This window comes from Chenopodium quinoa, unplaced genomic scaffold, assembly GCF_001683475.1.
Source record: "Chenopodium quinoa cultivar QQ74 unplaced genomic scaffold, ASM168347v1, whole genome shotgun sequence".
Taxonomy (NCBI): Eukaryota; Viridiplantae; Streptophyta; class Magnoliopsida; order Caryophyllales; family Amaranthaceae; genus Chenopodium; species Chenopodium quinoa.
This window is the reverse complement of record NW_018743292.1, coordinates 3,813,001-3,827,100: the sequence shown is the minus strand read 5'-3', so window position 1 is coordinate 3,827,100 and position 14,100 is coordinate 3,813,001. Positions and strand designations below refer to the sequence as shown.

The following is a 14,100-nucleotide window of genomic DNA, read 5'->3' as shown; positions in this document are numbered from 1 at the left end:
TCCCTTTGGAATGCAGTTAAAGGGCAAGTACTTGTGTGCAAATCCTGTGGGGAAGAATTCAGGAAATCTATCATAAAATTTTCTTTTGCACAAAATTGATATGACATATACTCCATATTGCCAAATAGGCAAATACAAAGATCCTCCAGTTTAGGAAAGGATGAATTATTCATGACATTATCCTATCTGCAGATGTCAAGATAGTACTACAATAGCAGCAAAATTGCTCTAACATATAACGTGACCTTAAAACCATAAAAGTAAACAATTTACACTGGAATTACAAGAAAAAAAGTTTCCGATGTTTATACATAGAATCATGTGTACATTTGCACGTACAAGATATACATACTAAAATTTCCTGAAAATTTTCTATTGTAAATTCTCATATCTTCACAGTATGGAAAAAAAGAAGGCCATAATTTACAACATAGTTGACCAACAGTGCCAATAATGTGCTCATATAAGGAGGAGAGTGCTGTTCGCACTGTAGATCTACTAGTAACTACAGTAGAATAAGAATGTAAATGGTAACAAGTATCGGGAGGTGAGGCTTACTTGTCTGATTCTTTTTTGATGCTGATGCAGTTTAAAGTGAAGCTTCCCTTTCCCTTTTTATGGATAATTGTTCTAGTTCGGTTCTATCCAGCACAAGCAAAACATCATTTTCCAATTAGATATTTTCATATAGCAGCTTCAGTAATACTTGCAGGAGAAGCAGTCTCCACAACAGGGATTGTGGGTGTAGCAGGATATCTTGTTCTTTGCCTCACCCTCATCACAAGACCATTTGTTGTGTGGATGGTTGCGCCTGTGGTCATCTTCACCTGCAAACATATTGATAGATAAATTACTAGAAACAAGTATCCATTTATTTTCACATCAAAGTGAATCTTCTTCTTCATCAATTTTTGCCTATGGGTTTAACTGTTTAAGAACGACCCTTGTGTTCACATGAGGGTCCAATTAATGCATTTTGCACAGAAGTCTCGTGTACAATACAATCCTACACATTTGATAAACTGGAATTCAAAAGTTTTTAATCGGTAATGAAGTCCCATCCCATGTATCTAAAGTTAAAAAAATATAGCAACAGTCTTACAGGAGGAGCATCAGGTGCCAGCTCAAAGTCAAATCGTCGAACAAGCATAGCTAATGCTACTATGTTCTGTGCAACAAAAAGTGAATTACAAGTCAAAGTTCATCCAAGCTGAGAGAAATCGAGATAAATCGAATTAAGGTTGTCTTGGAATTTGTATGCACATGTTTGTTACCTCGTAAGAAGCAAACATGTCCCCTATACACTTTCGTGGACCTCCACCAAATGGCAAATATCTTAAAACGAAAAATAAAGAGGATTAGCTAAATGAAAATGGTGAATCACCAGCTTGAATGAGCACAAGCTTCAATTGCATAGTTATAAACTTGAGGTCAGTAAAGTAACAGAGCAGATACCTGAAATTTTGGTTAGTCTCATTTGGTGCTGGTCCATCCAGTGGCCACCTTTCAGGATTGAATTTATCTGCATCCTCCCAAAGACTTGGGCTACGATGCAAGTTCCATACAGATATGAAAATATCCTCATCTCTGCCAAGAAAACTCTTATAATTTATCGAATAGAATCGCCCAAGGAAGGTAGCTTACAAAATTGAAGAAATAAATGTGGACAAAATTCCAAAAGGATTCTATGCATTAAAGATATTACATACAAATTACCTTAACATGTCAAAGTACAAAAGACAAATGGAAATGTGGTACATATGCTTAGATCAGAAAACAGTTGATTTCATACTTCAGCAAGCTGCACATGAATGCATTTGCTTCTACTTCCAAGTGGGACTAATGAAAAGTCAAGTGAGAACTCTCCTTAGTGATTCGGGAGAATTTTGTTCCATTTTTACTGATTTTTTTTTTTTTTTTTTTTTTTTTTTTTTTTTTTTTTTTTTTTTTTTTTTTTTTTTCTCTTTTTTGGTATCAATTACCTTTATCTTCAACATTAACATTGATCTCTTATTAGTTTCAAAAAACATCCAGGAGGAAAATAAAGGTAATGTCATAAGTGCTGAAAACCTCCCTTTCCCTTTTAGTTAAACAAGGCATCACTGGAGAGACAGTTTGATGCAACATAAAGGAATCCAAGCACGACAGAATACGTTTACAATGGATTTCACTGATAATACTTCATCCATTTCATAATGGAAGCAAATGCTTAGCACACAATTAAAGAAAATTAGGAGAGAAGGTGAGAGCCTGAGAGGGGCATATGGTCAAAACATCTCACCACCCCACGCCTCCAATACTCCTGCCAAGCCACTATTACCATCACCATCTTCCATGAAAACCCTTCTCCAGCACCTCACTATACCACCATCATCGATTATACCATACCATCTCCACCACCGTCAACCTCTCATTAGCACCATGTGGTGTTAGGGGGGGGGTGTTATTAGGAAGGGAATGAGTTCAATTAGATTTAGAGTGGATAATTATACAAAATCAAGTTGGTTAAATACAGGTGAGCATGTAATTTTGTAGTTAAAAACTTTCCATGTAGTATGTTGCTAATATTGTGAATTGAAAAAAAGAAAAGGAAAGCAGAGCATTGAAATAAAGTATAACGTTAAAACTTACTTTCTGATTGGGTATGGTCCAAGCATGTCCTCTTTCATAGAACGACGAATTAAGACAGGTGGTTGCGGGTAAAGCCTCAAAGACTGCAAAAGAAAATATACAAGAATATGTAAGGTCAAAGAGTTCAAGCACAAGTAAAAAAGCAAAGAGAAGTACTCTTACTTCGCTTATCACACGACTTGTGTATTTCAGGTTTTTCAAGTCTTCAATTGATGGAAATCTATCTCCCAAAACTGTATCCACCTAAGCAAGGTGCAAGTTCAAATGACAATAAGTAGTTGCAACACTTCAACGGAATGTTCTCTCTCTCTTTCTCTCTTCCCCTCCCTCCCTCTAATGACCAAACATCACTAAACCTCCCTAAAGCACGATTCAGGATACCTCGTTTTGAAGCTTTGACATTACTCCTGGGTCCTGCAGGGAGCAAATGAAGTACCGTCATATTCAAGATATCTCGCAGATCATACACATCAAGCACCAAAAAAGTGTACAAAATAGCTAGTGGCAAGGACATTCAGTTACAGAGTTGCTGCAGATATTACATAGTTCACTATCTCCAAAATCATGTTTTACCTAATAGATTGGCACCACTGGCAGAAAATTACAAGCAGAAGCATGTTTGCAAAAGGGGGTGGGGTGGCTGGGGGGGGGGGGGGGGGGTGGGGGGGTGGGGGGGGGGGGGAGGGAGTGAGTACCAGAAAAAACAAACCAAATGAGCTACACATAGTGGTAAGTAAATTATGTGATAAATTGTAAACCTGAGACAGGAGATAAAAAGTCCACGTTAGTACAGCTGCTGATGTTTCATGACCAGCAATTAGGAGAGTCATCAAGTCATCACGAAGTTGCTTGCTGGAAACCTGCGCGGAGGTCAAGTTTGCCTTAAATTTATTGGTCTGGACAAAAAAATTTCCGCAGTACGCAAATTTTTTCATACATCATCTCCTGATGCCAAAAGAAAATGAAGAATACTAGGATCTTGTTCATTCATATATTCCTCGTGGAATTGCAGCTCCTCTTCATCTACCAACCTCTGCATAAATTTTTATTTGGAAAAAATTGATTAGCAAAATAGCAACCATTACTGAGAAACATAAAGTATAGCTACAAAAGGCACAGCATTCACCTTGCAGATTGCTATCAGATCATCTAGTGTACTGTTTATCAACTTGAGTGCTGCATTCACCTTTTTTAGTCTAGGGGACACGTCCTTCCATATAGGAATTTCCCAGACAGGGATTGGTGCAGTACTTCTGTTCTCTGCCTCTCTCAAAACAACATAAACAGCCTGGTCTAGAGAATAATATGAGGCTATATAACATCAAGTGAAAAGATCATGGCTAAGTAGATTGAGATGGAGCTCAACCTTACCTCAACAATCCCGGTATCGTTGGTCAAGGAATTAAAATCATAATTAAAAACTGCTTTTCCAATAACATCCAGTGTTAAACGCGAAAAAAGTGATTCCATTTCCACTGCTTCCCCAGTTGATGCGGCCGTGTCTAGCTTCTTGCAAAGTCTATCTGTAGCTTGGCTAAAGAGGTTTATCATAGCTGTCACAAACTGAAAAGGAATAGGATTGTCAAGCCTGATAAGCCATCATATCAACTCCAGAACATTAAGTTAACATCAAGTTGCATTTGCAAGGAGAGAATATCACCATTAAATCAATGTGGAAAGAGTTGCATTTGCAAGGAGAGAATATCACCATTAAATCAATGTGGAAAGAGATAAATTGAAATTCTGAAAAATATTTGCAGTAATTCTACCTTCTGATGTAACGAAGGAACCATAGCCCGTCTTCGGACACGCCATATCTCACCATCAGCAGGGATGAGTCCCTTTCCCATCACAAAATCCAGAATTTCCGCCAAGATACCCTGATCAAGGGAATGCGAATGAACTCAATGAATTATATCTAAATAACGCTCTTCAAAGCATCTCACCTACAGTAATGTAAAACTGAAAGCAGGATATACAACAATTATCAAATTTCATACCTTAGAGTAAGCCTTAGAGTTGTCCTTTAAGATATGCTTAACAATTGAAGGATCAGAAACGATAAGAAATGCCTGCAATGACAGCAAGTTGATAAAGCAGACATCTAATATACACAGATACATTACATACATGTCATTCATGTAATCTAACAAGGAATTCAAATTGCAAAGGAATGAAAACCAACCTTTGGCCCAAACTTCAACCTAAATATTCCGCCATAAGTGATGTAGAGCTCATACAATGGCAAGAAAAAGGCCTCACTACGAATAGCTGCTATTTCACCTTTTGCCTCAGGAATCTGAGAAAACTTTTCATAATCTTCAAAAGTTTTGAATACCAAATCCAGAATAGGTGTAAGAATCCCCAACTTTGACAGATTGTTCTTCAATCTCATAGGAAAGCTGAAGCCAATGGATAAAGACAAAGCAAAGCAAGTCATGAGGTTAACATCACATCCTAGAATGATTTACTTGCAACAACACTGGCACCAGGAAGTTGAATGAAAATGGCCCCATACTCCCATACGATGCAGTTATCAAAGGTGTTAATTAAGATGAAATAAATTACATAATTGTTTTACATATATGAAGTTGGCATCGTATTTCTTGTTTGATGGAAGCAAATCTAGAGATTCAGAACAAAAGAATTATCACCAGAGATTAAAAAACATACTAGTAACAAGTTTATCATCAAGATTGTTTAGTAGGACTTTTCGTTTCCAGTAAACATAAATCCTATGTCTTACAGGCCACAACTAAATACAAGTGAATGCATTGTCTAGCTAGAAGAAATTGAAAATTCGACAACCTTCCCACTTCCAAGTGCCAATGTCATTCCTACTCCACTACACAATGAAGTAATGAACCCCAACAAATTTATAGTGATCACCTCGAACCGCAAAAACATAGGATAAAAAATACAATACTTGATTATACCATCACCACTTTTATCATAAATTTTCTTTTTCTTCTTTTGTGATTCATTCTTTGCATCATATACAGCAACCTTCATTATTCTGCTTGTTTTTCACCCACAACCACAATTCTAATCTATATCCAAGGGCATAAATCAACCAAAAATAACCAAATGCCCACCAATTATATTAACATGAAAAAAATACTAGTAACTAAAATAAAGCCCTGCATGTCCAAAATGTATGAACAATCAAACAGAAAACCAATTACAAGAATATAAGAAGAATTTAACAGCCATAAAGTAGTGGGTATTAAGAATAATTAACCTAGACTGCTTAACAGTGAATTCCCCAGAAGCAATCCGAGCAGCCAATTCTGCGCGCCTTTTCTCTTCAACAAGCTCCTCAATGCTCTTCACTCTATCATCAGTCGGGTCGGGTCTCGACCCATTTGAGGAAGAACAAGTAATAGAGCTCCATTTACACCCACCTGTAACAATTTTGAGCAAGAATATGAAAAACCCACCAAAAAGATACAATTTTTAAGACAAAACAATGAGAATTAAGGTACATTGAACTATAAATAAGAGAAAAAGAAAAAAAGAGAGAAATACCAGAAATTGATCTAGAAGAGTAAGAAGGAAATGGGGCAGTGAAATTGAGAGAATTGAGGGGAAGAAGTTTGAGTTGAAGATTAAGGGGATGAGATGAGAGAGGAAGGGGATGCAGAGCTGATACGTGGGTAGCCATGGAGCTCTAAAACCCAGTTTGGATTAAAAAGCTGTTTTTAAAAAAAACAGATTTTTTATTTTTATGTTTTATTTGTGGTAATTTTCTTTTTATTTTTTTTATTTTGTTATTATTGTTTTGACATGGTTCTTCGTCATCTTATGGGCTATGGAAGAAGAGGTGTACGTTGACACGTCGTGTTGCAGTGGTACGAATATTGATCAATATTTCATGTGATTTTTCTTTTTCCTATATAAACATCGTGTAGACGGTAGACCTATTATATACTTTCTCAGTTCTATTAATATTGCAATAAGGATAAAATTACGCATTTTAAAGCACATTTTATATGCTAATATTGCTAAATATCTATAATTGTGTAAGAGTAAAAATTATAAACAGTTGATATTGTGAAAATATTTTATGAGACGAATCCAACAAGATCCCACATGATTATATTTTGCTTAACGTATAAATCATATTATATAGTCAAACAAAAGTGATGAATAGTGCAAAATGTCCATTGTTGCAATATTAATAAAACGGAGAAAGTATGATCTAAACTTATGAAGATAACTCAAAATAAAAATTGAAGCAAATAAAAGGAAACGATTGGAATACCGAGTGATTTAAGAAATTGGAGTGGCCTCATATAAGTAGCTACAGTCCTAATGCCATAAAGTGTTATTGATAGAGACTTGTAGGCTAGAAGTGGTGCCTCAAGTTGTTATACTTCCTCCATTCCAGTAATATTGCAACAACTGGACTTTTGCACTATTCATCACGCTTGTTTGACTACAAATTATGATTTATATGTAAAGTAAAATATAGTAATGTGGGATCTTGTTAGATTTGTCTTGTAAAATACTTTCATAATATCAACTTTTTATAATTTTTACTCTTATATAATTATAGATATTTAACATATAAAATGTACTTTAGAATGCGTAATTTCATTTTTATTGCAATATTTGTAGAACAGAGGAAATACTACGTATAATTCACTATGGTGCTCAATTTTGTTGATATGAGTAATGAAGGACTGGATAAGTAGTTATAAAAATTTTGTATTACTTTTTCTTTTAGGGTAAAGAGAATAAAAACTTTTGAAATAAGGCTTTTAAACACACATAAAAACTTAGTTGTCTCCTATTTTGAAATACTTTGTACAAAGGAATGATTATACAATTGATCAATAGATAAATTCCCAATTTAACATTACAAGCCTCTTTTATTCTTTACATGTTTGAGAGTTTGAGACTTGTAGAAACATATAATACTCTCCACATTAGTCACATGTGGGAAGTCATAAAAGAAATACAAAAAGAGCATACTCTAGCTAATTGTGCAAATCATCAAATCGAAAGAGGATTTGAAAAAATACTAAATAAATTATGTGGAGTTTCATCCATAAACCAAAAGTATACAGGTAGGAGGGAATAATCCAATACACATAAAATGACTCCATGAGTAATTTAAACTCACATAAATGTGGGTCATATTCTTAACACAAAACACAAGAAAATAACTTGAAGATAAAAAGATGGTCAAATTGTCTTGTAATGAGCAAATTGACACTCAATATATTGAGTTTAAACCATTCTTGGAGCATCAATCATCATTCGTTTCCTTGCTGGTTTCCTTGATGTCCTCTGCCATTATCTGTCAATGTCAAAACAAACAAGTTTATTAATACGTTTGTGAGAGGAGATTATTTTTACTCTTTCCGCTCCTAAGTAATAGACACGAACACAGATTGTCACCAAGTAACTGCCACTCTTTTTAATTAGTAACTTCAATATATAACTTTACAAAATACTCTTAAATGATGCCTTTAATCTAAAAATTCTACAAAGACATTACATCAAGAAAGTGGAGATCGATGTAAATAATATTAAGTAATGTATTTGCAAAATATAACCGATAATTATTATGGCCATTTATTATGAGACGGAGTAAACAGATGAACTGTACATTAGGAGAAGTTGAGATGTTTACCATATCTTATTACTTCTTGAAGATTCCGGATATGGGGGTCAATGGCCAAGCCCATATGTGCATATTCAGGACTATAGAGTGCATTTCCTATAGGCCTGAAGACGAGAAAATACATACATAATGTTTATTTTCATAAATATTTTTTCAGCAAGTTTCAGCTTTGTTTGTGTAAGCTATGAGTATAAGTGGCAAACCTAGGATCGGGAATAAGAATAGAAGCTGGAGAATCAGTATTGTTTGGTGCTGTATTCCCATTCTGGTAACTTGCCCGCCTCAGATCAAAGTCATCTTCCCAAGGTGCTTTCCTCTGCAGATAATCATAACTAACATGTTACCAACTAAGCGAGTACCTACTTATACACTCTTATATAGGTATGAACACTTAACAGTTCATTTAGGACCAATTATAAACTAACTTTATAAGCAGAAGAAGTTGATCCTTCCACCTCAAGATATGCTTGCTGAATTTTGATTTTCAGCCTAGTTTAGTTTAATTGTTTTAAGCAAGAACTGCACAAACATTGATATCATTAAGCATGTAGAACTAACCGGAGAATTGTTGGCAAATAGCCCTTGTAAGTCCAGAGAAAGATTTGGGCCATTGTTTAGACCTCCCATCGACTGATCACATCACGGAAAAACAAAAGGTAATTTTAAATTTTATTAGAACCAGCATTAACAGTCCACTTGTATCATGCTATATATATATAAATGCTAATGTCAAACAGATTAGTTAAAGACCATGGATAATGATATGTATACCTGGCGATTCATTTGCAGATGTGGTGGTCTTGGGATGAAGGCTGGTGATCTTGAGTCTGGATACATGCTATCCATCCTATCAAATGAACTAAACAAGCCCTGATAGCTGGTTCGTTGACTGTACAAATAATGTGAAAGTAATATAAAATCAGATCATATTAGGCTCAATAAATACTTTTCTAATCATAATTAACCCTATACGGAGTAGTAATTATGGATTGTAGATTGTATTAAGTACAGTGCATTCTGTCCAACGGCGGTTGGATTTTGCTGCAGAATAATCTGATTAGACCACTGTGGATTTCGCACAAAGAGAGTTGGATCATGCTGCAGAGTTCTTTGATTAGACCACTGCGGAGTACTGAAAGGCGACATGTTGCTGCTGTCTCCTAATGGCCTTGGCTGCTGTATACCCATGATCATATTGATTTGTAAGACAATCAAGCAAGATGTTTAAATTTCTAAACATAATTAGATCGATGTACTAAAGTCAGAAAGTATTTACAGATATTTGGTAGTAATGAGGGGCCGGCATAGGAAGCTGCATTCGGTAATCAGGCACTTTGAAGCTTGCAGGGGAAGGCTGTAGCTGTAAATTTGGGGAAATCAAGCTTGAAAATGGGTAATTATTACCATTTGCAGTTCCAACTGTGCTGATCTCATTGCATTCTGAAGATTGATTGACTCCTGTTGTATTAACATTCCTGCAACAATAGGCATGCACAAACAAAATAAAATTATCTCAAATTGACTGATGAAACCATGATTACAAAAAGGAATTAATTAAGGGTCTTTCTATTTAGCATTTCGAATTTGTAAAGTCCAATCTGCAGATGGTTCTTTTGCAGAAAATGGAGGGGTGCAATAAAGTAGTACATGACCAACATGGGTATAGCCGTATATATGTAGTTAAGCGCATAACTTAATTATATATATATATATATATATATATATATATATATATATATATATATATATATATATATATATATTGCAAGGTCAAGAAAACGTCTTACGAATAGGAATAAGTGTGAAGGAGACCATCTTGGAATAAATTGAACTGATTTTGTAGCAAGGGTGAGGAGTTGTGGTTCTGATCTGGCGGTTGGGAGAAGACCACTCCCTATTAAAATATGCTGATCAGTTAATGTGTAAGAGTTCTATGTGTACGTAAATTATTACATGGATTAATATGTTACAAAAATAAAGCTTTAAGTACCCTAAAAGCAGATGCGGTTTCTTCTGCAACATCTGCGGCATTTAAAAGGCTGGTAAACGATGTTCCAGCATGCTGAGGATTAGGAATAGCCACTACTGGCAGTAGATCAGGACTAGCCACTTCTGGCAGTAGATTAGGACTAGCCACTTCTGGCGGTAGATGTTTCGATGGACTGCTCTGCCTCATCAATGCATCTTGAATGCTGCCATACATGAACGTTATGAACCTTATTAGATCATATATAGCAATAGAGTTGATTTGTTAAGCAAGAAGATCATCAACAAATCCTACTTTTAACCAAGATATGAAGTACACTAATTTAAGCAAGAAGAAGATACAATAGTTCATAAATCATACTATGGCAAAGCAGGGAAAAACACACCCTTCTGCAGTAGGTGATTGGTGTTGGTTCTCATTAGAGTTCTCATTCACTTGGTGCTCAGGCTCGGCTTGCTGAACTACATCCACAGGTTTTGGTGAAGAAGTTTCTGCTCCATTCTTATAAATGTATGCAAATATACAGGATAGAATACAACATAGTCAAAATAAATCCATATGAACCTTAAGAACTTATAGTTTGGGTGATGAAATCAGATTTAGTAAACATATTTATACCATGGCATCAGGCATTTCTTGAGATGCATCTTCATTATCCTTAGCTGTTAGCTCTTGCTGCTTGACCACAACACAGGTTTGATCACCAAGGTCGTTAGTACTAAATCACATGTATATAGCTAAAAAATGAAGGAAATATATTCTTTAAACCTTTCTTTCTTGGACGCGGGCAAGTGTCTCCTCAAGGAGTTCTTCAGAAAGGTTTGCTTCTTCAATTGTCATTATCACTGCATGCAAGGGTTCGTATCTCCTATAAGCCAAAAACTAAATTTTAGTCCTTATTTTAGCTTGCTTAAGCCTAACATGATTATAGATATATAGCATAAATGGAATGAGAATTAACATTAAATTGAAATATATAGCTCAAATTAAACAGTTGAAAGAGTAACCTCGTCTCAATTAAAGCACCCTGAATCTCTTTTTCCACCTGAGAAAGTTCTCTCTGGATAGCCTACAAATTAGCATGTATGTGTATCATTAATACTTGTATATAATACCTCCATACAAAGTAACAATCTATAGAAAGATAAAAATGTCACTGTATTGAGTGTTAAGTCTTACCGAAATGGTACTGGATTTTTCAGATGCAGCAGCAGAAAGCCAATTAAAAACGCAACAAACACAAATTCATTAGCCTTATAGATCAGAGATGAAAAAACATAGAGAAAAAATTATTTTGTTAAAATGGCTGGAAAAATATTTAAACATTTGCTTATCATGCTGCAAATACATACCTGGTTATCCTAGTGTAAAAATGCATGCATGGCATCATAATTATTTATAATTGATGATTTGGTCAATTATTGAATTTACCATATCATAGGTTAAATGTCCATAATTAATATTGATAATTTTGATATCACACATGAAAATTATTGTAGAGTATATTCGTTTCACAATAATGTACGAAAGGGGGTGCATACAAATAATACAATATGTGTGTCACTCATATGCACGCATCTTCATTGGATAGGATAAGCTATTAAGCTTAAGTATTATTAATGGCAATATATCATTGCCCTTGATATACTTCCATTTAAACATCCTTACCTCCAATAATTAATTACTCATATTTGGCATTTACTTTTCAATACATGGAAAATGCCAGCTAACAAAATTGAAATGAAATTCCGTCTATATCAATGTAATTTATGGCTCTTTTTATGCCAAAAAATGTAAATAATAATGAAAAAAAATGCTACTTCCTCTGTTTTTTTAATAATATTGCACCACTTGCTTTTTAAAGAAATTCACAAATATTGCACCAAATCCATACTAGGAAAAGAAATATCTATGTTCACACTGCAAATACTTAATATACCCTTACTTTTCAACACTTCATTTTTTAAGTTTATGTATACAATCACATGGGCAATTTTGCATTTTTACCCTTCTCTCTAATCCTTTTTTCCACTTCCAAAAAACTTGTGCCCAACCCTTATGGTGCAATAATAAAAGTACAGAGGAAGTAACAAAATGTTAAAATAAAACATTATGTATACAATAGCCAATGCATGGCATCTAACAATTACCATTTTTCTTCTCTTATGATCTAACAAAACACACATGAAATAGAGAAACAAACATTCCATCTAGATTAAATCAAATTTTATTTATGTTTTTGCATTGTAAAAGGTCATAAGAGCACAAAATTAAAACCACATATATCAAATTATAATGCACAGAAGAAGAGATACATACACACACACACCACACGGAGAAGATTAATGTAGGTAAACCATAGAGTTCCTTACGTATCTTGGATTATTTTGTGAACTTGTTTCTTGTAATTATTTGCGTAATATATTGATGAAGAAAAAGAATATTAATGAAGCTATAAAATTTGTATACCTGTCATTTTGGATGTGCTCCTTTGTTTGTTCTTTAAGCTTGTCCAGTGTTTCAAGTAAAACCCACAACTGCAATACAAAAAAAAAAAAAAAGATCAGTATACTTCAGTAATGCTTGTACATGTTTTTTTTAAAAAAATATAATAATTGTACATATATGTCTGTATAGCAGCTGCTTAACTCACTGTTCCTTTCCTTTAATAAAAAATAAAATAAAATAAAAAACCACTGTCTGCATTACCTCTGGATCTGGTATCTGGCTGCAAGTATCAAAATAAGACATGGTTAATTTTTGCAACACAAAAAATTAGACCAAGTATAAATACTTGCTACTTTTTTCTTTTTTTTTTTTTTTTTTTTGGTACCCAAAAAAAAAATGATAAGGAACCCTTACAAGCCTCGGATATCTTCTGGCAATGCTGCAAAGTGCCTTATAATGTCTTCAACCCTGAATCCATAAGGAGGCTATATATAAATATGTATATACTTTATTATATGAAGTCCTTCGTATATATTTTAAACAGTAGCAAAATACTAATTTTCTTTTTCTAAAGTCAAACTTTGCTAGTTTTGCCCAAAAAAAAATTTCATGTCAATATTGAATCCTGTCTTAATGCTTAGTCAATAAATTTCAATGCGAATTAAAAAATAAAAACCTCAAATTATATCAATAATTCTAAAATAAAAAAAACTCAAATTATCTATTTACTTTTGTCGTATCTATTGATGCTGCGTACGCATATAAAAATGGAAACGGTTAGATGTAGTGCATATTAGATTCTTAGAGACCGTTAAAAAAACAACAAATGGGAAATCTATTAGAGGGATTTTATATACTACGTAATTTTCCTGTCAAAAAAGAAAAAAAAAAAAGAAAAAAAAAACACAACAAGAAGGAAATTAATTGTAAGCAGGCAAAGAATACCTTCTGTTGCCACCACAAAAGAAGCTGAGGCGACCAGCAGGTGAGAAGGCTATAACAATAGAATCAACATCACACACCATATGTAATTCTAAGGCTTTCTTCATAAGTCCATTTCGTCGTTTTGCAAAACATATTTGCCTGCTAGGCTCATTCTCGATGAGCTTCAACTGTTCTATTTTTTTAACCATGATAATAAAAGAGATTAGTACTATAATTTACGGAAAATATAGGCAATTTAGACAAGGAAGTTCTCTGCAATGTCTGCAATATATAGGCAAGAGGAAGTTCTGATTTCTTTGCAAGTATCTTGGCATTACTCCTGTATCCAATTTGGATTTCATTGCAATAAAGTGAAGACAAATAAAAACAAATATTTTTCATGATTTTTATTTTTTTGGGTCCATCTGATTGGTTGTTAACTGAATCCAACAGATATCGATTTTGGACATATCTTAGA

At 34.2% G+C, this 14,100-nt stretch overlaps 2 protein-coding genes across 2 annotated transcripts; both read right to left on the bottom strand.

Moving 5' to 3' along the window:
* Positions 1–261: 261 nt before the first annotated feature.
* On the bottom strand, positions 262–6,585 carry LOC110736478 (protein LUTEIN DEFICIENT 5, chloroplastic-like). The gene is made up of 16 exons (XM_021916696.1): positions 6,160–6,585; positions 5,873–6,035; positions 4,817–5,033; positions 4,632–4,703; positions 4,401–4,511; positions 4,003–4,194; positions 3,758–3,919; positions 3,569–3,664; positions 3,390–3,491; positions 3,013–3,045; positions 2,794–2,874; positions 2,632–2,714; positions 1,456–1,587; positions 1,275–1,335; positions 1,103–1,168; positions 262–827 (listed from the first exon to the last, which is right to left on the bottom strand). Exons 1-16 carry the CDS (start codon positions 6,293–6,295, stop codon positions 684–686), a joined length of 1,851 nt encoding a protein of 616 aa, XP_021772388.1. The 5' UTR covers positions 6,296–6,585; the 3' UTR covers positions 262–683.
* Positions 6,586–7,650: 1,065 nt separating this feature from the next.
* On the bottom strand, positions 7,651–14,043 carry LOC110736474. Its single transcript, XM_021916693.1, has 18 exons — positions 13,644–14,043; positions 13,113–13,166; positions 12,960–12,978; positions 12,720–12,787; positions 11,430–11,439; positions 11,258–11,319; positions 11,019–11,118; positions 10,869–10,925; positions 10,636–10,751; positions 10,254–10,455; positions 10,051–10,157; positions 9,540–9,738; positions 9,273–9,439; positions 9,035–9,152; positions 8,822–8,893; positions 8,467–8,579; positions 8,273–8,367; positions 7,651–7,936 (listed from the first exon to the last, which is right to left on the bottom strand). The coding sequence occupies exons 1-18, from the start codon at positions 13,829–13,831 to the stop codon at positions 7,893–7,895; spliced, it is 1,791 nt and encodes a 596-aa protein (XP_021772385.1). The 5' UTR covers positions 13,832–14,043; the 3' UTR covers positions 7,651–7,892.
* Positions 14,044–14,100: the final 57 nt, after the last annotated feature.